The sequence below is a fragment of the Scyliorhinus torazame genome, chromosome 29, assembly GCF_047496885.1.
Source record: "Scyliorhinus torazame isolate Kashiwa2021f chromosome 29, sScyTor2.1, whole genome shotgun sequence".
Classification (NCBI taxonomy): domain Eukaryota; kingdom Metazoa; phylum Chordata; class Chondrichthyes; order Carcharhiniformes; family Scyliorhinidae; genus Scyliorhinus; species Scyliorhinus torazame.
Window position 1 is genome coordinate 30247259 of NC_092735.1, and position 27640 is coordinate 30274898.

At 46.9% G+C, this 27640-nt stretch overlaps 1 protein-coding gene across 1 annotated transcript; it reads right to left on the reverse strand.

The window, feature by feature from the left end:
- Positions 1-481: 481 nt before the first annotated feature.
- On the reverse strand, positions 482-22922 carry snrnp70 (small nuclear ribonucleoprotein 70 (U1)). Its single transcript, XM_072492309.1, has 9 exons — positions 22617-22922; positions 18605-18667; positions 17858-17912; positions 17211-17275; positions 16402-16464; positions 15398-15479; positions 4632-4733; positions 2964-3051; positions 482-1787 (listed from the first exon to the last, which is right to left on the reverse strand). Exons 1-9 carry the CDS (start codon positions 22761-22763, stop codon positions 1052-1054), a joined length of 1401 nt encoding a protein of 466 aa, XP_072348410.1. The 5' UTR covers positions 22764-22922; the 3' UTR covers positions 482-1051.
- Positions 22923-27640: the final 4718 nt, after the last annotated feature.

The window sequence follows — 27640 nt, forward strand, 5'->3', positions numbered from 1 at the left end:
TGCCTCAGACCTCAACTATTGTTAATGGGAGGGAGAGAAACCAGAATTCATTCCTTAAGCCTATAGTTTACCTCTGCTAAGGTGCAGGATTTGGAGAGTTGGTGGTTGACATTGCATTATGACTCTATTAGACGTGGTCAATGGACCCGCTAGCCCTTTGCTGCCTGTGCAATAGACAGATCAGGCTATTTGCGATTGCAGCAATCCGACTTAGTGTTCATAGATTTACAGTTTTATATATCCACAAGTTAGAGTTCCAGGACAGGCCTAGTTAGTAAGAGTTACAGTTATATTAACAGCGGTCAGCTTTCAATTGCTTCACCACACTAGAATTTATTTGACAAGAGTCACGGAACATCAAGAGCACATCTGGGGCTATCGGTTCTTCAGCTCGGTAAATACTGAAAATGAAGGCATTAATTTTGAAGTACAACATGACCGAAACGCAAGATCACAAAAAATAAGGCACGCCAAGCATCAATGACACATTTAAAGGTTTATTGTTTTAAATTCTCAGACTGTTTAAAGGCTGATGTAGACATCTTTCCACCAAAACTGCCAATTTTGTCCTCTGATCCGTTACCTTCAAAAGACTGCATGTAGATTTTTAAAGCACACAGCAGCGAGAGCCTCCTACTCCATTAGGGGTCTTATACTCACTAGAAGCAACTGAGTACCTGATGCAATCACAGGTGCACAATGCGGCAAATGTTCACCCAAGCCAACATCTCACTGATGGACACCTGTACGCAAGAGTACACAGTTGAATCGGATGGCTTTAAAAACGGGGTTTATTGTGTATTAGACCATAAAAAGATTAATAACATTTACCGAGTTTCACAAGGCTCACGAGGATTCCAAGCCACCTGTTATGATACAGTCACTAAAACTTACCCACCTTAAGAAAAAGCACCGAGTACCTCGTGCTGAAAACTTCCTTCACTACAGCTTAAAACCAACAAACAAAATAAGATTGCGATTTCTGTCAAGAAAACAGGGAAAATGAAAATATTGGTCCAATTGTAAAAGTCCACTTTGAACACAGGCCTTTTCAGTAACCCTCCGTGGGCGGTTCCATTTGATAGCCATTTTCAGCCATGAATCCATCTCCAGACTGCATTGATTCCTGATCCATATACATATCCTGACTAGTTTCCTCAAGTTGCTCTGGAACCCCATTATCCTGCAGTTTGTCAGATTCCTTATTCCTGTCTCTATCCCGGTCCCTGTCTCTGTCTCGCTTGTGGTCTCTATCACGGTCCCGTTCCCTATCTCTCCTCCGGTCCCGGTCTCTATCCTTGTCCCTGTCTCGGTGGCTTCGCCTACGGTCCCGATCCCTATCTCTATCCTTATCTCGATCTTTGTCTCGTTCCCGCTCTCTATCCCTATCTCCCCGTTCTCTATTCTTCTCCTCCACTTCAGGTTTAGATTCAATGGGTTCGGTGACTATGTCGACTGCCTGTGCATCGTTGTGAGGCCCGTCACCTGCCTCAGGCTGGTCTACATCTGTACGTTCTTCTTTCTTATCCTTATCCCTGTCACGCTCTCGCTCTCTCTTACGATCGCGACTGCGGCTACGCCGCTTGCGATCCCGATCTTTGTCCTTATCCTTCTCCCTACTTCGCTCACGGCTGGTACGTGCTTTCCTTTCTTCCTTTTCTCGACTACGCGATCGAGGGCGGCGGCGCTCTCTGGAGCGGCTTCTACGCCGTTCACGTTCCTTGTCCCTTTCACGGCTGCGCTCACTGCATTCACGGCGGTCCCGGTCTCGCTCGCGATCCCTGTCCCTGGGGGAGAAAATTGAAATTAATGTAAGAAATAGGAGCATGCTTCGCCATTAAATAAGATCATGGCTGATCGAGTGTGGCTGTAACTCCCACTTTCCTATCCTACCATAATAGGTAGAAGACTCCTGTGACAGGAGTTAAGATTTTTGTATCGCCACTGAGCATTTTCTTGTATTGAGACAGGTCAATAATTTATTGAGCTAAAGAATAACACCACATGAGGTGTAAACTACTTACGTAATCATTTAGTCTCTCCAATTAGCAATGAATGTAACTTCTAAGTAATTGCAAATAGAGGGAAACCAAAAGGGAAAGCTGAAACTTAAGGCAGTTGTTTACTCCTTAGGATTATTGCTGCTTTCAAACAGCAGGCTTTTGAATTGTTCTGAATTACAGGCTCAGTAGTGAGGAGATGGATATTTTCTGGCGTATTCGCCACTATTTCCACAGTACTCCTATCGTTCATTATTGGAGCTAAACAACGCTCTTGGAGACTAACTCTGCAATGGTGGCACTCGAGCTGCAGTACGAGGCATAAAATAGTCTTGCAATGGTCCAACTGGGATATCAACACGCCACAGGCAAACATGATGAGAGCAGCACTTGCAGACTGAGAGTCACCACTGAAGCACTGGTTTTCCGATATCATAAAGAGCTAGCTGCCGGTTTCTTTCTCTTCCTTTTCCACCACCAAAATTCTCCCAGTTAGCATTCAGTTGTGGTAAACCATCAATCTGCAGATAGAGTCCTTTATGCAGCAAATTCCCACAGACCGTTTGATGCTAGGTTTCAAAGCAGCCGCACACGCCTGGAACACTTCCTCACCTCAAGGGTCAGATTCCCTACCTTCTTGTCAAAATAAATAAGCAGCTTGCCCCAAGAAAAGTAAAACATACCCAAATCAAGCAGTGCAGCAGCAAAACCAAATTCAGCTGTATTGTTCGGAGTACAAAAAACAAACAAATATGGGGGCCTATTGATATCGTAAAACATTTTCCAAAATATCACTAAACCGTAAACAAGAAGCCTGTGTCACCATTTACAACTGGATCCCAAGTTAATTGAACACAATTGTCAGTCACGCTGGAGGTCACTAATGCAATCCGGTGCAAAGTCTCCAGCTTGACAATACTTAAAGCAGATTGTTCACTTTCTATGTCAGTTACTGCTGCTCACCTTTCATCATATCGCGGAGCATCATCACGACCTGAATGTTTGATATTAACATCTGCACCACCTCTGCGAGTGCCCCCAAGTCCACCACCTGCAAAAGAAAGCAACAGGTCTTTGCAGCACAGGATCAAGTGCAATCTGATCTGGGACATCACTGCTACTTCATAGTCAAATCAAAGAGAAGTCTCAGGTTCTGCTCTTTTAACACTGAGGTTACTCATTCTGACTTTTTAAAATCGAGAGCGGGAGGCAATAGATTGTTCAAAAATTGAAGTAGACTCTTTGAACAGCCTTCATTGAAAAGACATTGGGAATGTGAGGAAGCAGGACCACACTACACCTAGAATGGGTCTATAAGCAGGATATTGTGCCACAGTGGTGAATTGTTGCCCACACTATTGCTGACCTCTTCACCTGGAACCAGGCAAGAATGGCCACCAGTTGGCGAGAGCACTTTACTGTAGACCAGTCAAGACTTGTGCTAATTAATGAACAGTCAAAACAAACCCTAATTTATTGATAAATCAATTTACTGTACTTGTAAAGAATGAGAGACAAAGGGTAGCAGGAACATGTTAATTTAAGTCCACTCAGTAAAAATACCTACAGCTTTGAGTCTGCCGTTTAGGCTTTCAGTGATCAGACAAGAGTTCAAATAAGACAGCAAGAAGCTAAATTACTGAAATATTTTCAGCACTTGAAAATAATTTATTGTATAGGTAGAGCAGCGATTAGGGAGCTTGCTCCACATAAAACCATTTTCCTACAAAATAACAGCAGCTAAATGGACAACTACAATGTGGTATTCACAGAGGTAAGTTTACTAGCCAGACACACACTAGTTCCCACTCCATGTCTGCTTCCAAATGTTAGCTGGGATTCAAACCCTCTCACTATGCAGAGATCGCTGCGACAACATAGATTCCTAATGTTTCAGATAAATCTGCGACTGAATAGATACCCGCACCCATTTAATTTTAAACTGAAATGTTCCAAAAACCCCGAGACAAGCAGAGCTCTAATCAGTCATATCTCCATCATGCAAATGCCAGGTAATGACCACCTCCAATAAGAATATCCACGCACTGCACCTGGGTATTCAACATTGTCAATGCTGAATATCCCCTTCATCAACATTGTGAATGACACGATTGAGTAGAAACTTTACTGGACTAGCCACATAAATACTGTGGCTAAAAGAGCAGACCAAAGGTTGGGTATTTTGTGGAGAGTAATTTGCATTCTGACTATCCGAAGCCTTCCCACCATCTATTAGTTCCCCATTCACAACCTCAAACATTTACTCCCTCCCCCGCTGACGGACCATGGTTACAATGTGTACCATCTCCAAGCTGCACAGCAGGAACACACCTAGGCTATTTGTTAAAACTCTGAAACCAGCAACCGTTACCACTATAAGCTCAAGGGCAGCAGGTAAATAAAAACATCACCACCTGCAAATTTCTATCTAAATCACACATCATCTTGAATTGGAATTGTTCAAAATCCTGGGACATTCTATCTAACAGCACTGTGGGAGTACTTACACCACAGGCTGTAGTGATTCAAGGCAGCTGCTATCTTCACAAGGGCAGTTCAGGATGGGGCAATAATGGCTGGTCCTTCTGGTGATGCCCACACCCCTGAATGAATAAAACAAAACAATCTTACCCAGTCTCCTTGGACGCCATCCTTTCACAGTGCGGCCTCTCTCCACATCAACCAGAACTCTCCTCCCATCAATCTTCTTACCATCTGCGTGTTTGTATGCAGCTGCAACAGAGTGTGCCCAGAATAGCAACTAAAAGTCAGTGGGATTGAAAATGGTAAAGCCCCACCCAGTCCCTCCCCTTTTAAAAAGGAAAAATATACAATTAACTTTTCATGCAGAACCAAAACCTTTAGGGGGAAAAAAAGTTCTGTTTACCCCCTCCCCCCAAATCCCCCTTCCTCCTTCAACATTTGGAAGCAGGCTGTTAAATGAAATGCAAGAACCAGGGCTAGCTCCTCATTTTCCCAATAAAACAACATTCTGGAAACTGCCATTTTTGCTCTTTTAACTTGGGACGATCTGCTTCTACTATTCACAATTAAGAGTTTTAAAACTGTGTTATTTTGCAAGAATTTGTTTCATTGGAAAAAGGAAGAGCCAACCCCAGCTAGTGTACAACACTGAACCGTTGAGATCTAATCCTGGAAAGGGAAAAAAAACTATTAGAACAATTGTTAATTGAATCCATTCCTCAAACACTCATCACACACACTCACTTTAATCAACTAAGTTCTGCTAGATTTAGGGGGAATTTAGGCCCCAAGAAAATACCAGAATAAAGACTGTCACTGGTTGTCTTGCAACAGAAAATGGAAACCAAGCCAATTCTGAAAGCAACCGAAAATTGGGTGCACTTATGGTTGAAACCCTTGTACAGCACTCAATTGTAAGGTTATCAAACCACAAGAGTGCCAGGGCAATCAACTAAAGGAATCATTAACAAAGACAGTGTTTTAATTCAGGACTGACTGACCGAAGGATGCAGATTAAACAGAACTGGTTTACTCCAAATTGACAATGTTAGGTATAGACCATGCCAAGAGTTAAATGGGAGGGAAGTTTTACTTCCTACAACATATTCAGAACTCTGGCCAGTTGAAGCTGGACAGACTATGACCCAACGTAGGCTTGCAAGTACAGCACAGGTGCACTTTGGTTTCAAACAGAAACTGACCACTGTAGCAAGCAAACTAATGGACTAGGAAAGGAGGAATTTAACCTGACAAACACTTCCCCACTTTCTAAAAGGGCAAGTATTTAAAAAAATTTTTTTTTTTTTTTTTTAAAAAGGAGTGGGAAATGCTGGAACACCGTATTCAATCACCTTGTTGAAATGGAAGGCTGTTAAACGCTATGTATTTTCCTAACTCAAAACAATCTTTGCCTAGAGCCATTATCATTGACTCAATCTCAATACACTTGACAAGAGAAAAAAAAACACCATGCAACATCTTCAAACCAGCTTCTCCTACTTTTAGTTGAGTTGGCTAAGTTTTGCTTTCAAACTAATCAGGCCCCTATTCTTCAGGGCTTTATCGTTTAATTACTGAATTCTGATTTAAAATTATGGTCCTTTTGAAAGAGGATAGATATTTAATCTCTGCCTGCAGAATTAGTGCAAATTCAGGATAAGGGTAAAATACCAATATTGTATTTTTGTGGCCTAGGTCAGCATTTTCATTCATTGCATCACTCATATCTAAAAAAAAACAATGAGACTATGTTTCAGTCACGCATTTTGACCAGGGTTACAGGTCCTGCGTTAAATGTTTTTAAAAATGTATTCCATCCGCTATACACCACCAAGGAGAAAGAAAAATAGATTAAAAACAGGGACTGGAGAAGGGACGAAGAGGAAAAAGTAAAATAAGTCGATATAAGCACTACACAGCACCACTAACAAAAGAAAAGAGATTTTACCTGTACGGTTACTTACAAAAACTGCACTTTAGCCCCCTGCACTCATGAAAATCGGGACGCGCTATCTTGCCAACAGATGGTACAATGTTCAGTGTTTCGACTTCCACTGTTTGTAACTTTCTGCTGCTGAGGATTTACCCTTTACTTACTGCACCTTACCTGCTTTCAGCAGCGATTTGGTTTTTAAGTATTTTCTACATCGGGCATTTGATTACTTTAACAAGCATAATCAAAAGATAATATATTTACTTAGGTTTTAAAAAAACGGTATCAGAGAAAAATGTCTGACTTGTGGCTTTTTCCTCCTTTCAAATTTACAAAACCACCGCAATCTGAATGTCCAAAGAACACTAACTTCTACAGAACTGAATCCACACATAGGGGAAATTAAAATTAAATTCTGGCTTTCTCTTACCACCAAATCCTTTGTACCAGTCTTTTAACCACTTTGCAAAGCTAGTTTAATTTTTCTGCCACACACTTAGTTGGTGTCTTGCTCTCAGCACTTAACATTGGCAACTGGATAAAAACATGGTTCAAGATGTCAGTGGCAGCAGAAAGGCCAAATGCAATCCAGAACATGCTCATCTTTTTGTGCAGCAACATGTTATAACTAAAACTGCACTCCCACCAACCTACAACCAGGTAATTACAAATATAAAAAACAGAAGCAACCAAATTTCAGCATCTGTTGTATTGTCAAAGTTTTACATCACTGTGTCCATATGATACACAAAACAAGAGCTCTGAACCTGCAGAAATATGTTTGCATAATACTTAAGGCCCGCACTTTGAAGTTGAAAATTAAACAGTTTCCTTCCGAGTAGAGCTGACCTACACATGCTAGGCAGACAATGTGACTTATTTCAAGATGAGTAGTGACACGCCTGGAATAATGTAGGGAATATCTGCCCAGTTGCTCAACTCCAGAACTCTTTATCCTGTAACCGGGTGAAGTTACAAGAACACAATTCCTCACAGGGAACTAAACTTCTCAAAACTCTAAAACCCATTGGAAGCACTAGTGAAATAAATTAAAGACATTTTTACATTATAATCAATTGGCATCTAGTAGATTGCTCAAATGGAGGCTCCTCGGCAAAGCACTTTAACCTAGATTTCTTTTTCAAGTATGTCCTTTCACTTTTAAATTCTCCTTTCACTTTTAAATTCTCATATTCTGTGGCCTTCAGAAATTTTATTTAAGCACATAGTGTCTGCACCCTTGACCAGACACAGAGGACTGGTTGCTCATCGTTGAGGAATCATCTAATCCAATAGTCTACGACCCACAAATATCTAGACTGTAATGCAGTCAGAACTTGGAGATTGCTGTGTTTATGTTACACCTGAAAGAGAACCGGACACCTGCCAGCAACATTACCGTCAAGATAAAAGAGCTTGCGTGGAAACTTAAAGCAGACTAAAAATACACAGAAGTCGACAACAATTCCTATTGACCTAGCCTGAGGGGGAAAACGCAGATTGCATGTAAAGGCTAGAAATATTAGCACAAAAATGCTGCCAAAGGATATTGCAGCTTGGATAATAACATTTCTTTAAAGAGAGGATCTCACTATCAAAACCCCTTCTAGTCAAAATGTAGCATGAGCATCCCTTTCCCATGTGCTTTCTTATCCAAATGAAGAGACAGTTTCACTGACATATCGTTTGGAGACGAGATCCAGGAGATTTCAGGAAGCCAAATGGTAGTCTACAGCAGGCAATCCAGAATTTGTGTGACACCTCCACCATACATGTTAATTCACCTCCACTGCAGCCAGCCATCAAATTTACTTCTAATTATCACAGCAATGGCACAATAAAAACAAGGAAAGTTTCCCCCATTGTTGTTTCCTCCCAAATCAAGGAGCAAGATGGTGAGAATCCCTCTTTAAAACCAGGTATTCTTTGAACATTCAAGTTCTTAAGTATGAAAAATTCAACACAAGTCAGACAATCCCTTCTGTATTTTTTTTTTTTTTTTAAATAAAAAAATACTTTTACCACGTTTTACCAATGTCATTAAAATACCCTGTTTTACCAATCCAGCATTGCTTCTCTGTTCTCGCAAGCTTCCATTTGCTTGGAGTATCAAAGGCTCCACGATGTAGACTGGGAATCCCTTCACATCAGCTTACCTGGCTCAAATTTACTCAATGAGCACAATTTTTTTTATTGAGCAGCTTTGGTTTTTAAAAAGGCTCTTTTGCATTTTAACATTTTGTGGGGGGGGGGGAAATGTTTTAAGGGTATATGAATGGTCACTGAGCTGCAGAATTCCTTTTTTGAAAGCCTATAATGTTCTAGGAAGTACAGAGCTTTTAAAAAATATGAATTCAAGACACAAGGGTGAAAGAATGAAAAGGAATTCAGGATTTATTTTTTAAAAAAGGGTTTTGTTTATTTCTACTGCAGTGCTAATAGCCAGCCACATCACTCTAGACAGTGTGAACCAACGCACATTTTGTTGACTGGTTTCCCAGAAATGCAGTCCATTGTGGATTCCTCAAACGTGGTCATTTAACAATAAACTGAATGCCCGCAAGAGGGGGAAAAGACAGAAAGCACAGAAAAGCATTTTTAACCTAGATAGAAATCAAGAGTTCAAGATTAAAAAAAAAAAAATATGGGCCAGCCAATTGCAGCTCTGAAATGTGGTATGAAAATGGCCGGTGTTTGTTACTGATGTGATTTTACAGACCACTTATAACTAAGCCAGCAGTGATTAAATTTCAGATAGGTTTTTCACAGCGTTTTTTCACAGCGTTATGTGAGAAGTGGATCGGTGTTTTGGGAGATGTCCATATGTATGAAGATGTTTATCCAATTGAACAATTCTGATAAATAATCATGAATTCAAAAATGCTAACACACATGATTAGAGCTTCCAAATTGTGTTTATGATGCACAGATGTAAAAATGTAATGAAGCTTTAGTGACTTTAGCCAATACAGAAGTTTATAAATAAGAGAATGTTGTGATTTTAGCCTTATGGGAGTAAAATTGGAAGTGTCATACTGCAGTTAAACTAGCTTCTACATTTCAGCTATAAATTATGTTTCATTTGCTAAACTCTTCTGCACTACTTATGTACACCTCTTCTGCTGCATTCTATCTGCAAATTTAACCACAACTATCGCTCTTTCAGCAAGCCCCTTTAAGTTCCTAAGGAAAGTGCAGAGTTCACTTCAGCTGAAAATGCCAGCCAAATTTGCCTAACTAAATAAAACAGATGCGGGTAGGTCAATTCCTGGATAGGTGGCATTTAAATGAAATTCAAACTCAGCATTAATCCTTACCATACCATTGATGTGTCATACAGTGCAGGAGGCCATTCGGCCCATCGAATCGGCACTGGCCACTAGAGCACCCTACTTAAGCTCACACCTCCACCCATTCCCCGTAACCCCACCTAACCTTACTGTTTGGACACAAAGGACAATTTAGCATGGCCAATCCACCTAACCTGCACATCTTTGGACTGAACCGGAGCACCCGGAGGAAACCCGCGCAGACACGGGGAGAACATGCAGACTCGGCACAGTCACCCAAGCCGGGAATCGAACCTGGGATCCTGGAGCTGTGAAGCAACTGTGCTAACCACTGTGCTACCGTGAAGCCCATCTTTCAGGAAACGCTCAGGATCAAGGGGGGGGGGTACAGGCTAAAAAGTATATTGGTGTGTTCGATAACAGTTGCAAAAAGACAAAAAATGGGAGAAAAGGAAAAATAATGTTGAAAAATGGCTAATTCAGGCAGAAGTGTTTCAGTATCGGTGAGAACCAAATTGTTCAAAAAAATAAGCCCAGCCAAAAAACTACCTCACAGCACTGGAATACTACAAGAGCTCTTTGCTAGACCTTGGCCATATGCAAGATGGTCTGATCTGCCTTGAAATCATGTTCTTTTCCTTTTCAGCGTTAGTTAACCGTACGTAATGTATCCATGAAGGAATTAAATTAAGGATTTGGAAGGGCATGTTTCTCACGCATCCGTGCTTTTAGTTTATGCTGCGGTTTATGAACGCTACACAAGTGTAATCCCAAGTCCAAACTGGTGCTATTCTTCATGTTGATTTAGAAATGTTTTATTTGTGGTTAGATGTAGCGCATCCCTACAAGATTTTGCTGCAACCAGTTCAATTCAGAACATGGAGGGTTTAGTGATATCTGAAGTAGGTTTTGAAGTTAGGCTAGGCATTAATACCATAAATAGAAGCCCAAGCGAGACAAATTTGTTTAATGTAAAGTGTGCCAATTTATTTACGAAGCCAATCAGACGATCACGGCACAACTGCAGTTAAAACTAACAAATTGCTGCAGAAAGCAATCTGCAGTCATTGTTAGGATTACTGTTTGATCTTATGTTCCACCCGTACTACAAAACCTCTAGAATTTCAGCTCAGGAAAGTAGAGGGGCTCATTGGATCCTATACCCCTCTGTATTGAAAATCTGGTGGTTAACTACACAATTCCTTTCTTATAAATTTGATTTTCCTACTACTTCTCTTGTCCCACTTCCCCAGCACCCAAACAGCTGCTCCAATGCCTTTAAGCTCAGCAATGTTTAAATCTCTCGCTTCCCTCCTTAGTAACAAAATTAGCAAGAAAAGTAGGACACCAGTGAAGTTCATTAAGCATAGAGTATTGTGTGCGCAATGTGCTTGGGCTTTCTAACTGCAAGACGTGAATGCAGATGTTTTTAAAACCTACGTGAAACAAACTTTTGCGCTTTAATCAACCCTACTTAGTCTAGCCCAATGTCAATCAACTATTCCCCATATATACACACGGCCATTGCTTTTCAGAGGAAAAAATATCTATATTAAGTGGATAATATTTTTGGAACAAGTTACTCTACTTCAGTCGTTCCAGGGGTGCAGAAGTACAGTGACTTGATCATGACTGCCTCTAGGCTCTGCATATTTTGCTTTGCTCACTCAGAAGCAACCAAAATTTTCCATAAACCTCACAAAAATAATCCTAAATTTCTTGCGGCAAATTAAACCCCAAGCCTAAAAGCCAAATCGGACTTAAAATATCTCAAAACAGGGTCTCTCCTCCTTGTAGCATGAACTACATTTGACAATGCAAATACTGATTTTTAATCCACATTTAAATAACAGGAAGTACTTTTCAGATTCCCATGTGCCATACAGGGAATCTACAGGGACTCCCAATAGTGCACACAGGAAAATTAAATCTAATGTCAGGCTCATCAATTTTAAATTTTCTGGACTAGCCTGAAGGCTAAAATATGTTAATGCACCTGTTCAGTAATCATCATCAATACTCCTTGGAATTAGGGACACATGCAAAAACTCAACTTCAGTATTAGACAGCACCAGCTAACAGATACCTTTATTATGCCTGACAATGTATACATATATGTATCATTTAAAGGAACGTTACATTAAAAAGCAAAGTCCATTTGTGTGGCGAATCCTTTTTTCTCTGAAATAGTCTCCACACAAATGGTTCCCAGCACTAAGCTATCTTCTTTCCTACAAGTTGCAGAAACTATCCCCTATCTTCTTTCCTACAAGTTGCAGAAACTATCCCATACCACTTTTCAGATGGAAATATGATTTATCGTCATATATTACCCAACAGGAACTCCCCAATGAAGAGCCAGTCTGCAAATCTCATCCCTCCTGCCACCAGATGAAACCCCTCTCCTCCTAGAAGCATCAAATACAGAAATTAGCAGCTATGCATCAACTCACAAGCTATTCAAAACGAACTAGTGAAAAATAGACAACTGTAAAAGTTAGCGGATGCTTGGCTAGCCTGGTCTGTTGGGATAAGCAACGTGGTCAAATTATATATCTCACCAGTGAGACAGCTATTATATGGGAACGAAAGAGAAAGGGTAGAAAAAGTGATTCCAAGCTGATTTAATTTCAATTATTAGGTAAGTATTCACTATACTTCAAGCCCAAGCAATAGTCTGATCCATTTGAACAGAGACCTCACAAATTAGAATTCCCATTCTGCTGTGCTAATTTTTCACACTAGTGCAAAGCATCAACTTTTTATATTGACAGTCTTTGTAGGTGCAGATCCCAAAGACAGGAATAAGAGACAAGGCCACTGAGTTTCTTTACCCCAGGGTTCTAAGCCCTAACAACCTTGCAACAAAGACCCTTTCTTCCTCCAAATATGAAGTTGTTTTTCTATTGTGTTTTGTGTAGCCTCCCCTTTCTCTTAACTGCACTTAGCAAATCCATTGGATCTACAGTCTGTATTTTAATCACTCTCCTCTCACTGTGGTGATGTATTGTGAGTTCTTACCCATCATACAAACCCATATACCAACCATACAATGAGATGTAAGGGGAGCATTAGCATCAGCTGCAAGCCAGCAGTGGCATTTGCCATCAGAATGGTGGCTGCAGTGACAATAGAAATAACACAGAATTAATATACCCCAGCTTGCAAACGCAGTGCACAAATTACAAACAAACTATTAAAAAATACATAAAAACTGAGGCCCTTTTCACAAGATGGTTTCATCGCTTAAGAACCAAACAGGTCAGAATGTATTTGTTTTTAAACTCCCATGTTGGAAAAGCTCTCCAGTGCAGTAAAACATGTGCTATGCAGTCAACCCCAAAATAACCAAATTTCTGCACATTTTTTAAGCACAGGCAGACTCAGCATATTTACATGGTACAGAAAATATCAGTCAGCGCACAAGTTTGAAATGCCGACTATCTGAAAGAGAATGGAATTGCAAAGGAGCAGGTGGCTGCTTAACCCAAGTTATACTGAATGGGATCCAAAAGAAGTTTTGGATTGTTTGAAAAACACAACCAAGGAAAATGGCCAATAATTTCCATAAGTGTTATCCATTGCAATCTTTTAAAAAATGTAGATGGGTGAGGTTTCTCGAAACCTTTCCAGGCGTGAAAAGGGCCCAGTGATGCAAAAAGTCTCTTTTTTAAATAAAAGAAAAGACTCAAGCCCCGCGCTGCTAAAAACGTGTCATTAGCCTTAATTGGCAGCATGGAACTGCCCTCATCAGTCTTTGGTCTCCACTCGGACCATTTCTGACAGTGACATTAAGGTGGAGAAGATTTGAACACCTGGACTGATTCATGAGGAAAAGTACATCCTCAATTAAATAAAAGGAAAATGAATTCCTTCGCATTACTGTTTCTCTCGAGAAGGGTAACGGGCTCAAACCCATTCCACCAAGGAATATAACAGCAACAGTGCACTGTGAGCACATAATCGAAGGGAGAATATTCTTAAAAACCTCCCCAATGAATGCCAACTCAATGCAATTTTACACTGCATTTCAGGGCAGTCAGATAATAGATGACCAGAATCACCTCAAAAATGGGAAACCACAGGGTTAGACTGCCTAGCCCAGGGCTGCAGTGACCCATGCCTTCAAGATTTACGTTCAGCAGTGTCTGCCCCCATCCTGAATACATGAAAAAAGATGTATTAATAAAAGTGAGAACTTGGTTCCAACTGCTCAACATGAATATAAAATTAAACTAACCCAAGTGATTAAGCAGGAACAATGAAACAAGTTCTCACTGCGATAGTCGAATATAAATCATTAATATTTTAATTCACTACCCTTAGCACCTCCAAAATATTGGAAGTTGTAGTATACTTACCACACCAGGCAACCATCATACAGTGATAACACTGAAATAGCCCCCTACAGACCATCAGGAACACCCAAAAAAAAGCACCTTAAAAAAATCTTGATGAAAATACAGTTGAGACTTGATAAACAATAACGAGTCCAAGCATAACTGACAAGATTGTTATTCCCAATGCAAGTGCCAAATTAAATATAAATGCTGATTTCAGCGGTATGTCTTGACAATGTAGTTATGTATATCAGGATTCAGCTGTATTCATCCAGTATAGAACTCTCCTCCCAACCTTCTAAGGGTGACCGTTCAATCTTTCAGCAGTGGGAATTATGTTACATCATGCACATTAGGTGATTGAGTGGTTGCGAACTGCTTTCACAAAATGCAATGACTAATTCATATCTGCTCTTTGGGATAACTTTTTAAGTGTCCAGGGAGAAGAAAAGCAAGGATTTCCAACCAGATATTTCCCCCGCCCCTCGAGACATAACTTCCAGCACATTTGCAAGCGAGTCCCACAGTGTAAAGAGTTTGGATACGGATCTCAAATGGTTTTGCCTTAAATATTCTACTGTTCTGAAACCTTTGCGGTTACTAATCAGAAAAGCCCAAAGAACACAGCTCAATATTCTCTGGTTCACCGAGGGAACTAACCACAGTTTTACCGGTCAAGTCTATTGTCTTATGCTCACTAAAATATGATGTGTCTCTGGTTTAGTATGGGTTTTAATTGTCCCATTCAACACTAAAATCTTGGGTTCAAAATGACGCTCACCATATTAAGACATTGTTTCGGTAGGACTGATCTGATGGTTGATACTGCAGTTACTCATTGATTGCTAGATGTTCACCCCAAAGTAGCTCATATAGAGGTGAGTTTGGAGACTAAAAAGACTCCTTAATGAAATTTGTCAAACCCTTCAATCAGTGCAAAGTCAATGCTGATTTAAGCATATGTGGATAGTTCTATTTGTATTTAAGACAGTCAAACCCCAAAATGAAAATTGAGAATACCAGGAATCCCATATCACTTAAAAACTCACTCGCTGACTCACCCCCCCCCTCAGTCAGACCAGTAGGTTACACAATGAGTACCCCAAGATCAAGGGAAAGCTCGCCACAACTTTAAAGTTCACCCCTTGCCACCAAGACAGGGTACCTGTCAATTTTGTGCAATTCTGTCTGAAGGTAGATGCACCAATACTAAGCGGACTTGAAAAAATTGGAGGCTTCATTCTGCACCCAGGAGGCTGCGCAATAGCATGTACCAGTTATGGGAGCTCTTGAACTCAAATTATTAGCCATTCAAAACCTCTTCACCCCACGAACAAACAAACCACTTACAATGCATGTCTCGCTCATGTTCATATTCGATGAAAGCGTAACCACGGGGTTTTCCGGACCGTTTATTATACACCATGTAGATCTTGAGAAAGAGTAAAGGATACAAAACAGCAAATCAAGGACTGAACAACAGGTCACACAATACAGAACAATTGACTAGTTAGATCAACAAAAACACTAGGTTTGATCATCCACCTCCCAATCTCATCATTTTCATCAGCTCAACCCTTCACTTCATGTTAAATTGAGAATCTTTCCAATTCCCATTTGAATCGCTGCAGTCCATGTGCAGTCCAGGGAGACCCAGTGCTGTTAGGAAGGGAGCCCCAGGATTTTGACCCGGCGACAGTGATATAGTTCCAAGTCAGGATGGTGTGTGGCTTGGAGGGGAACTTGCAGATGGTGGTGTTCCCCATGTATCTGCTGCCCTTGTCCTTCTAGATGGTAGAGGTTGCAGGTTTGGAAGGTGCTATCCAAGGAGCCTTGGTGAGTTGCTGCAGTACATCTTGTGGATGGTACGTACTGCTGTCACTGAGTGCCAGTGGTGGAGGGATGAAATATTTAAGGTGGTGGATGGGTGCCAATCGCAGAGACTGACTGCTTTGTCCCTGAATTGAAAAGTCATCAACCTGAAAAATGCATTCTGTTTCTCTCTCCACAGATGCTGTATGGCCTGAGCATTTCCAGAACATACTGGTTTTACTCTCTTTACAGGTACTACTTGCAATTTTGCTGCAGAATCCTCTAATTTTCTGCTCACTAACTAGGAGTCGAGTGATGATGGACTTATTTGAAAGCCCACCCCGAAGCAGGATACGTTTTTGCAGCAAGAAGAATTTATTTACTTATGTGCTGTGCTTCTATCCTGTTCTGGGGTCTTGTCCCACTCTTGGATGTCAGGACATTGCAACATGTAGATTTAAAAAGACCACAGGATTAGTGTTCTTTTATTCAGCATCGGTACCATAATTTGAATCAAACTCTTAAGACGATGTGATGCTTACCCTTTTGATGGGGCCATAGACCTCAAATTCACGCCTCAGCTTGGATTCTGTTGTATCATAGTTCTGTAGCAAGAGGAAACAAGAATCAAGCATTTACACATATCCAAATAAACTCAAACTGATCAGAAATAGTTTGGAAAAGTATGTTGTTTCCAAGGACCATGTTGCTGATTTATAAGTTCATATCAGAAGAAAAGTACTAGTCAGTCCACCAAGGTAGTCGCACTTCGCCTCCTCCATTTGTCTCAGTCTAGCAGCATGTCACCCAATTACCCAAATTCAGCACCCAAAGTCCACTGAAAACTGTTCAATATGCAAGGCTCCCTTAAGAACACAGCAGAACTCAACCGTAACAATATCATATCTAACTTTATATAATTAGCCAAGATCTTAAAACTGGTTTTCTTTTTAAAAAAGGATAAATTAGTTAACCTAAACCTCACATGCAACTGGTCCTGGGGGCTAATAACAGGCCCTCCAGCAAAACTAGGTCTTTAAAAAATGTTGGTGACAAAGAAAAGGAGGTTTAACACCCATCATCACATTGGCATGATAAAATCAAATCTATCACAACTGCAGTTTTTTCACCCCTGTAATATTTCTCTTCTCCCTTTGGGATCAGTAGCACTCACCCCCAGGATATTGTGAATAAAAACTATACAGTATCGGGGGAATAGCATGTGGGGTTCAAGCTGTACAATGTTGCATCTGCCGGTACGCACTGGTTAAAAGATCGTCAGTACTAGCAATCCATTGAATTGGTGGTACCCAATTTCCAATGCATTTCATTTTCAACATTGAACACTTACCACTCTGGCGACAAACAGTGTCTTGAAAGCATCACCCTGGGCATTTGGATCATTGTGAGGATCCCCTGCAGACAAGAAAAAAAAAGAAACTCAAACGCGGCAATATCATAGTTCACAATTGGCATTTACTTTGTAAGCTCTGGAAACCCCTCGGTAAACTTCCATCCTCTTGTATAACACACCTTTAACCAGGCTTTCGGCTCCTCTCCAAATATCTTTTGCAGCTCAGTGGCCTTGGTAATATTCCTATGAAGTGCTTTGCATCTTTTAATCATATGTTGATTGAAGCAACCAAGTTCAACTACTCATATGTTAAACCTACTTATTTTCTGGAGCATAACATTTGAAGACGTGCAAATCTTTCTTTATATGCCATAGACAGCTTGATTTAATGGGACAAAAGTATCTGCAACCCATCAATAATTTCATAATTTTGTTTTGCTTGGAAGGGTGTGAAAAGTACAGCATATTTCCAGGGGCAGAAAGACAACTTTGTCTCTAATGAAGCAATTTGCTTCTAAAAATCTAGTATGGAGATGAAAGGATCAAGCTGCACAAGTTCAATATCCATTATCATTGTACACCTGGTCAGCCTCAGTTTTAATTTGGCACAAGGTTCAATTCCTCACACCGTCTGGTAAACTTACACATTTTAAGCTCATTTTCAACTTCGTGTTGTCTTCTCTCAATCTTCTCGCGCCTCTGTAAAAGGAAAAGCACAATGTCTGGCATCACACAGGATAAAGTCAGCAGAATCACCAGGTAATCAGCAGAACCAATTATTGGGTAATTAATAGGTAAAATATACATTTAAGGACTCCAGCAATTTTAATTCTGCAACCTGGCTTGATAATATTTAGAATGAGTCAACAACTCTCCGATAGTAACCTGCGCACCACTAAGATATGTCGAATTAACCAATTTGTGTTAACAACAGCTCAGTGGCTTCATTTAACTGCGGGAAGGGAAGATCAACATCTAGCCAGTGATTACCACTGAAAAGTTGATGTGTAGACACTGGTTGGGAGAAGGGTCAGGCTCAGTGAATAATAATATTTTAATAATCTTTATTGTCACAAGTAAGCTTACACTGCAATGAAGTTACTGTGAAAAGCCCCTAGCCGCCACATTCCAGCACCTGTTCGGAAGACCCTGCAACAAAATCACATGGAGTGAATGTTCTGACTGGCCATGCATGCACCCACACAAATAACGGCCACTTCAACAAGGTGCTGAAAAACTTGAGTTTTGTGGACTTATTTTCCTATTGGAAACGAGCAAAATAACTTTTCAATGAAAGGAAAATAGAAACAGAGACACTCAAAGTATTTTCTGACATCACTCCATCTTATGATACTTAACCCTACGTCATAACTCTAGCACAGATGCCTCACCTTTCGTTCCATGCGCTCCTCCCGCGTCTCAGCTCTTGTTGGAGGCGGGGCATCTCGAGGGTCCTACACAACAGAAAAAAGTTAATTAAAAATGCAGATTCTACTTCAGTAAATCCAGGAGGCTCGCAGAACTTCATTTTTCCTCCCCTTCCCCCCCCCCCCACCTCACCACACCACCACCCCACCTCTACTCCCCTCCCCCTTCCTCTACCCCCCACCACATCCTCCTCTACCCCCCAACCCACCACCCCCTCTACTCCCCCCACCACCCTCTACCCACCCACCCCCCTCTTCCCCCCTCCACTACCCCCCAAACCCCCCCTCCGCCCTACCCCACACTCCCTCTACCCCTCCACCCACACTCCCTCTACCCCCCCCATCCCTCCACCCCCCCCTCTACTCCCCCCACCCACCCCCCCTCTACTTCCCCCCCCCCCACACGCTCCCTCTACCCCCCACCCCCAACTCCCCCACCCCCCCCCCACCCACCCCCTCTACTCCCCCCCCCGACCCACCCCCTCTACACTCCTTTACTCACCCCCTCCGCTCCCCCCCACCCACGCTCCCTCTACCCCCACCCTCCCTCTACCCCCCAATCCTCCACCACCCCCCTCTCTACTCCCCCACCCACCGCCTCTACTCCCCCCCACCCCTCCCCCTCCCAACCCCACCACTCCCCTCCCCCCTTGCCCCCTCTGCTCCCCCCACCCCCTCTGCTCCCACCCCACCCCGCCTCCCCCTCTACTCCACCCACCCCCTCTACACTCCCCCACCCACCCACCACTCCCCTCCCCCTTGCCCCCTCTGCTCCCCCCACCCCCTCTGCTCCCACCCCACCGCCTCCCCCTCTACTCCACCCACCCCCTCTACACTCCCCCACCCACCCACCCACTCCCCTCCCCTCTACTCCCCTCCCACCCCCTCTACTCCCCCCCCACCCACCCCCTCTACTCCCCCCCCCACCCACCCCCCTCTACCGCCCCAAACCCTTCCACTCCCCACTCCTCTACTCCCCCCCCCCACCACCCAATCACCCCCTCTACACCTCCCCCCCAAACCCACCCCGCCCTGCTCTACTCCCCCCCCCACCCCCCAAACCTTCACCACCCCCTCTACTCCCCCCCCAAACCTCCACCACCCCCTCTACTCCCCCCCCACCACCCAAACCTCCACCAACCCCTCGACTCCTCCCCCACCAACCAAACCTCCACCCCCTCTACTCCGCCCCCCACCCCCCTCTACTCCGCCCCCCACCCCCCTCTACTCCGCCCCCCACCCCCCTCTACTCCGCCCCCCACCCACCCCCCTCTACTCCGCCCCCACCCACCCCCTCTACCGCCCCAAACCCTTCCACTCCCCCCCCCACCACCCAATCACCCCCTCTACTCCTCTCCCCACCCTCCCTCTACCCCCCAAACCCACCCGCCCTGCTCTACTCCCCCCCACCCCCCCAAACCTCCACCACCCCCTCTACTCCCCCCCCACCCCCCTCTACTCCTCCCCCACCAACCAAACCTCCACCCCCTCTACTCCTCCCCCCACCCCCTCCGCCCCCCCCAACCCCATCACTCCCCCCCCACCGCCTCTACTCCCCCCCCACCGCATCTACTCCCCCCCAACCCCACCACTCCCCCCCCCCATCCCCTCTGCTCCCCCCCCACCGCCTCTACTCCCCCCCACCCCCCTCCCCCTCTACTCGCCCCACCCCCTCTACTCCCCCCCACCCACTCCACTCCCCCCCCAACCCCACCACTCCCACCCCCTCTACTCCCCTCCCACCCCCCTCTACTCGCCCCACCCCCTCTACTCTACAAGCCCCACCCCCTCCCCTCTACTCCCCCCTCCACTCCTCCCCACCCCCTCCACTCCTCCCCCCTCCCCTCTCCCCCCCCCACCCTCTACTCCCCCACCTCACCCCCCTCTACTCCCCCCTCAACTCTCCTCCCCTCACCCCCTCTTCTCCCCCCTCACCCCCTCTTCTCCCCCCTCACCCCCTCTTCTCCCCCCCTCACCCCCTCTTCTCCCCCCCCTCTTCTCCACCCTCACCCCCCTCTCTCCCCCCTCCCACCCCCTCTACTCCCCCCCTCCTACTCCCCCCCCCTCACCCCCTCTACTACCCCCACCTCAACTCCCCCCCTCACCCCTCTACTCCCCCCCTCACCCCCTCTACCCCCCCCTCACCCCCTCTACTCCCCCCCCCTCACCCCCTCTACTCCCCCCCCTCACCCCCTCTACTCCCCCCCTCGACTCTCCCCCCCCTCACCCCCTCGACTCCCCCCCCTCACCCCCTCGACTCCCCCCCCCTCACCCCCTCGACTCCCCCCCCCTCACCCCCCTCTACTCCCCCCCCCTCACCCCCCTACACCCCCCCCCCCTCACCCCCTCACACCCCCTCTCACCCCCTCTACTCCCCCCCCCTCACCCCCTCTACTCCCCCCCCTCACCCCCTCTACTCCCCCCCCTCACCCCCTCTACACCCCCCTCACCCCCTCTACGCCCCCCCTCACCCCCTCTACTGCCCCCCCTCACCCCCTCTACTCCCCCCCCCTCACCCCCCTCTACTCCCCCCCCTCACCCCCTCTACTCCCCCCCTCTACTCCCCCCCCTCACCCCCTCTACTCTCCCCCCCTCACCCCCTCTACTCTCCCCCCCTCACCCCCTCTACTCCCCCCCCCTCACCCCCTCTACTCTCCCCCCCTCACCCCCTCTACTCTCCCCCCTCACCCCCTCTACTCCTCACCCCCTCTACTCCCCCCCTCACCCCCTCTACTCCCCCCCCCCCTCACCCCCTCTACTCCCCCCTCACCCCCTCTACGCCCCCCCTCACCCCCCTCTACGCCCCCCCTCACCCCCACTACTCCCCCCCCTCACCCCCTCTACTCCCCCCCCTCACCCCCTCTACTCCCCCCCCTCACCCCCTCTACTCCCCCCCCTCACCCCCCTCTACTCCCCCCCCTCACCCCCTCTACTCCCCCCCCCTCACCCCCTCTACTCCCCCCCTCTACTCTCCCCCCCTCAACTCCCCCCCCTCACCCCCTCTACTCTCCCCCCCTCAACTCCCCCCCCTCACCCCCTCTACTCCCCCCCCTCACCCCCTCTACTCCCCCCCCTCAACTCCCCCCCCTACCCTCACCCCTCTACTCCCCCCCCTACCCTCACCCCCTCTACTCCCCCCCCCCTACCCTCACCCCCTCTACTCCCCCCCCTACCCTCACCCCCTCTACTCCCCCCCCCTACCCTCACCCCCTCTACTCCCCCCCCCTACCCTCACCCCCTCTACTCTCCCCCCCTCACCCCCCTCTACTCTCCCCCCCTCAACTCCCCCCCTCACCCCCTCTCTCTACTCTCCCCCCCTCAACTCCCCCCCCTCACCCCCCTCTACTCCCCCCCCTCACCCCCTCTACTCCCCCCCCTCAACTCCCCCCCCTACCCTCACCCCCTCTACTCCCCCCCCCTACCCTCACCCCCTCTACTCCCCCCCTACCCTCACCCCCTCTACTCCCCCCCCCTACCCTCACCCCCTCTACTCCCCCCCCCTACCCTCACCCCCTCACTCCCCCCCCCCTACCCTCACCCCCTCTACTCCCCCCCCCTACCCTCACCCCCCCTCTACTCCCCCCCCCTACCCTCACCCCCTCTACTCCCCCCCTACCCTCCCCCCCTACCCTCACCCCCTCTACTCCCCCCCCTACCCTCACCCCCTCTACTCCCCCCCCTACCCTCACCCCCTCTACTCCCCCCCCTACCCTCACCCCCTCTACTCCCCCCCTACCCTCACCCCCTCTACTCCCCCCCCCTACCCTCACCCCCTCTACTCCCCCCCCTACCCTCACCCCCTCTACTCCCCCCCCTACCCTCCCCCCCCTCTACTCCTCCCCCCCTACCCTCACCCCCTCTACTCCCCCCCCCCCTACCCTCACCCCCTCTACTCCCCCCCCCCCCACCCTCACCCCCTCTACTCCCCCCCCCCCCCCTACCCACACCCACGCTCCCCCCCATCACCTCCACCCACCTCGAACTCGCGGACGAAGCCGGCGATGCCGGAGTAAGGCTGGTTGTGGTGTTTCTCGTGCGGCAGCTTCTCGAGCGGCGGCAGGTAGGGCACCGGGTCCCGCGGCGCGAACAGCGCCAGCAGGTTGGGCGGCAGGAACTGGGTCATGGCTGAGCCGGGCGGGGGATCGGACTAAACCCGCGAAACCCCCCCCCGTCCCTCCCTCACTCACACGCTCACCAACCCCCCGGGAACCTCGCTAACTCGGGCTGTGACTAGTGTAACCAGCGGCGGCGGGCCCTCCGCGCGCGCCGTGAGCCAGAGGAAAACAAAATGGCGGCCGGGCCTCTTCACGCGGCCAACACCGCCCGTGGTATCAACGCGCCGCCGCGTCCCTCCGCCCCGGTAGGCGGCCCAGCCCCCCCAAGCCCCTTAGAATAATCAGTGACGCCTCGGAATCCAGATCCCGCTCGCTTCCAGCCTGCTCGGCCTTTCCGTTCGCTTCATCTCTCCGTTCGACAACGGGGAACTATTTCTTCTCTTCTGCCTGGCGGAGAGATACAGGTCGGCCTTTATTTCAAACTAACGGTCGCCCGGGGTGGTGGGCGTGGCTCTAGGCCGTCCCGCCCCCTCCGCGCCGATGTCTGATTGGCTAGGGCACCGGCCTTCGTCATTCATCCCTGGCCACCTGATTGGTCACCCCGCCCGCCGGTCACCTCGCGCGCTGCTAATTGGTCCGTTGGGTTGATTGGCAGGTGGGTGCGCACGGCCCCCCCTTGTCACCATTAAAGGGGCAGCCACCCCCCTTCTTCACTAAGTGCTGATCAATGGTCACCATGGACCTGCAACATTAACTCTCTCCTCCCCATATGCCTGAGCATTTCCAGCATTAACCCGTATATATAAAGGCAAGTGCTGCGGAATTAAACGGCCAGTTGTTTTCACGCCGATGGTTCGCGGCTCAACGTTGGGTCGATCGCCCCCTGAATGGGGATTTACTTTAATAATAATCTTTATTAGTGTCACAAGTAGACTTGCATTAATACTGCAATGAAGTTACCATGAAAAGCCCCTAGCCGCCGGCGCATGTTCGGGTACACGGAGGGAGAATTCAGAAGGTCCAATTCACCCAGCAAGCACATCTTTCGGGACGTCACAGAATCTCATAGTACTTATAGTGGAGAAGGAGGCCATTCGGCCCATCGAGTCTACACCGGCCCTTGGAAAGAGCGCCCTACCAAGCCCACACCTCCACCCTATCCCCACACCTCCACCCTATACCCGTAACCCCACCTAACCTTTTTGGACACTAAGGGCTATTTAGCTTGGCCAATCCACCTAACCGCCGCATCTTTGGACTGGGAGGAAACCGGAGCACCCAGGGGAAACCCACGCAGACAGTGACCGGGATTGGACCTGGGACCCTGCAGCTGTGAAGCAACTGTGCTAACCACTATGCTACCGTGCCGCCCGACTAATGCCAAGAATGGGTGGGTTGCCTTATGAGGAAATCACTGAGTGTCTTTAGGCCAGAGATAGATAGGTTCTTGATTAATCAGGGTCGATGGGGAGAAGGCCGGAGAATGGTGATGAGAAATGTAAAAGCTGTGATTGAAGGGTCGAGCAGACGTGATGGGCCGACTGGCCTAATTTTGCTCCTATGTCTTATGAGGAAAGGTTGGAGAGGTTATGTCACGAGAATGCCACTTTAAGAAATGGCTGTCATAGAACATAGAACATTACAGCGCAGTACAGGCCCTGAGTAAAGAACCTACCTCTGACGTCTGTCTTATATCTATCTCCCCTCAATTTAAAGCTATGTCCCCTCGTGCTAGACATCACCATCCGAGGGAAAAGGCTCTCATTGTCCACCCTATCTAATCCTCTGATCATCTTGTATGCCTCAATTAAGTCACCTCTTAACCTTCTTCTCTCTAACGAAAACAGCCTCATGTCCCTCAGCCTTCCCTCATAAGATCTTCCCTCCACACCAGGCAACATTCTGGTAAATCTCCTCTGCACCCTTTCCAATGCTTCCACATCCTTCTATAATGCGGCGACCAGAATTGCACGCAATACTCAAATGCGGCCGCACCAGAGTTTTGTACAGCTGCAACATGACCTCATGGCTCCGAAACTCAATCCCTCTACCAAAAAAAGCTAACACACCGTACGCCTTCTTTACAACCCTCTCAACCTGGGTGGCAACTTTCAGGGATCTATGTACATGGACACCGAGATCTCTCTGCTCATCCAAACTATCAAGAATCTTACCATTAGCCCAGTACTCTGTCTTCCTGTTATTCCTTCCAAAATGAATCACCTCACACTTTTCTGCATTAAACTCCATTTGCCACCTCTCAGCCCAGCGCTGCAGCTTATCTATGTCCCTCTGTAACTTGTAACATCCTTCCGCACTGTCCACAACTCCACCGACTTTAGTGTCATCTGCAAATTTACTCACCCATCCTTCTACACCCTCCTCCAAGTCATTTATAAAAATGACAAACAGCAGTGGCCCCAAAACAGATCCAATTTCCTCCCTAGCTTCCCAGAGAATCCTAGGATAAATCGCATCCAGCCCAGGGGACTTATCTATTTTCACACTTTCCAGAATTGCTAACACCTCCTCCTTATGAACCTCAAGCCCTCCTAGTCTAGTAGCCTGAATCTCAGTATTCTCCTCGCAACATTATCCTGTGTGAATACTGACGAAAAATATTCATTTAGCACCTCTCCTATCTCCTCGGACTCCACGCACAACTTCCCACTACTGTCATTGACTGGCCCTACTCTTACCCTAGTCATTCTTTTATTCCTGACATATCTATAGAAAGCTTTAGGGTTATCCTTGATCCTACCTGCCAAAGACTTCTCATGTCCCCTCCTGGCTCTTCTTAGCTCTCTCTTTAGGTCCTTCCTAGCTAACTTGTAACTCTCGATTGCCCTAACTGAACCTTCATGTCTCATCTTTACATAAATCTCCTTCTTCCTCTTGATAAGTGTTTCGACTGCTTTAGTAAAACACGGTTCCCTCGCTCGACCACTTCCTCCCTGCCTGACAGGTACATACTTATCAAGGACAACGCAGTAGCTGTTCCTTGAACAAGCTCCACATTTCCATTATGCCCATCTCCTGCAGTTTTCCTCTCCATCCGATGCATCCTAAGTCTTGCTTCATTGCATCATAATTTCCTTTCCCCCCAGATATAACTCTTGCCCTGCGGTATATACCTATCCCTTTCCATCACTAAAGTAAACATCATCGAATTTTGGTCGCTATCACCAAAGTGCTCACCTACCTCCAAATCTAACACCTGTCCTGGTTCATTACCCAGTACCAAATCCAATATGGCCTCGCCTCTCGTTGGCCTATCTACATACTGTGTCAGGAAACATTCCTGCACACATTGGACAAAAACGGTCCCATCTAAAGTACTCAAACTATAGCGTTTCCAGTCAATATTTGGAAAGTTAAAGTCCCCCATAACAACTACCCTGTTGCTTTCGCTCCTATCCAGAATCATCTTTGCAATCCTTTCCTCTACATCTCTGGAACTTTTCGGAGGCCTATAGCAAACCCCTAACAGGGTGACCTCTCCTTTCCTGTTTCTAACCTCAGCCCATACTACCTCAGTAGATGAGTCCTCATCAAACTTCCTTTCTGCCACCGTAATACTGTCCTTGACTAACAATGCCACCCCTCCCCCTCTTTTACCACCTTCCCTGAGCTTACTGAAATATCTAAACCTCGGCACCTGCAACAAGCATTCCTGCCCCTGCTCTATCCATGTCTCCGAAATGGCCACAACATCGAAGTCCCAGGTACCAACCCATGCCGCAGGTTCACCCACCTTATTCAGGATGCTCCTGGCATTGAAGAAGACACACTTTAAATCACCTTCCTGCCTGCCGGTACCCTCCTGCAACTTTGAAACCTGACTCATGATCTCACTACTCTCAACCTCCTGTGTACTGGAGCTACAATTCAGGTTCCCATGCCCCTGCTGAACTAGTTTAAACCCTCCTGAAGAGCATTAGCAAATTTCCCCCCCAGGATATTGGTACCCCTCTGGTCCAGGTGTAGACCATCCCGTTTGTAGAGGTCCCACCGGCCCCAGAATGAGCCCCCAATTATCCAGAAATCTGAAACCCTCCCTCCTGCACCATCCCTGTAGCCACGTGTTCAACTCCTCTCTCTCCCTATTCCTCGTCTCGCTAGCACGTGGCACGGGTAACAACCCAGAGATAATAACTGTTTGTCCTAGATCTAAGTTTCCACCCTAGCTCCCTGAATTCCTGCCTTACATCCGTATCCCTTTTCCTCCCTATATCGTTGGTACCTATGTGGACCACGACTTGGGGCTGCTCCCCCCCCCCCCTTAAGGATCCCGAAAACAAGATCCGAGACATCACGGACCCTGGCACCTGGGAGGCAACACACCAACCGCGAGTCTCTCTCATTCCCACAGAATCTCCTATCTATCCCCCTAACTATGGAGTCTCCAATGACTAATGCTATACTCCTCTCCCCCGTTTCCTTCTGTGCCAGAGACCTGTACCCCATGGCTTACCCCTTGTAAGTCCGTCCCCCCCCCCAACAGTATGCAAAGCGGTATATTTGTTACTAAGGGGAAAGATCACAGGGAATCCCTGTACTGACTGCTTCCTGCCAGCCCCTCTCACCGTCACCCATCTATCTTTATTCTTCAGAGTAACTACATCCCTGAAGCTTCTATCTATGACTACCTCTGCCTCCCGAATGATCCGAAGTTCATCCAGCTCCAGCTCCAGTTCCCTAACGCAGTTTCTGAGGAGCTGGAGATGGGTGCACTTCCCACAGATGAAATCAGCAGGGACACTGACGGCGTCCCTCACCTCAAACATTCTGCAGGAGGAACGTTGCACTACCTTCCCTGCCATCCCCTCTAGATAAAAAAGAAAAAGAAAGAGCTTACCTGTTATTCACTCTACCCCTTAGGTTAAAGGAGGTGGAAGGGTGGGGGAACACTACAAGTGTAGTGTCTAGGGTTTAGAAACTGCCC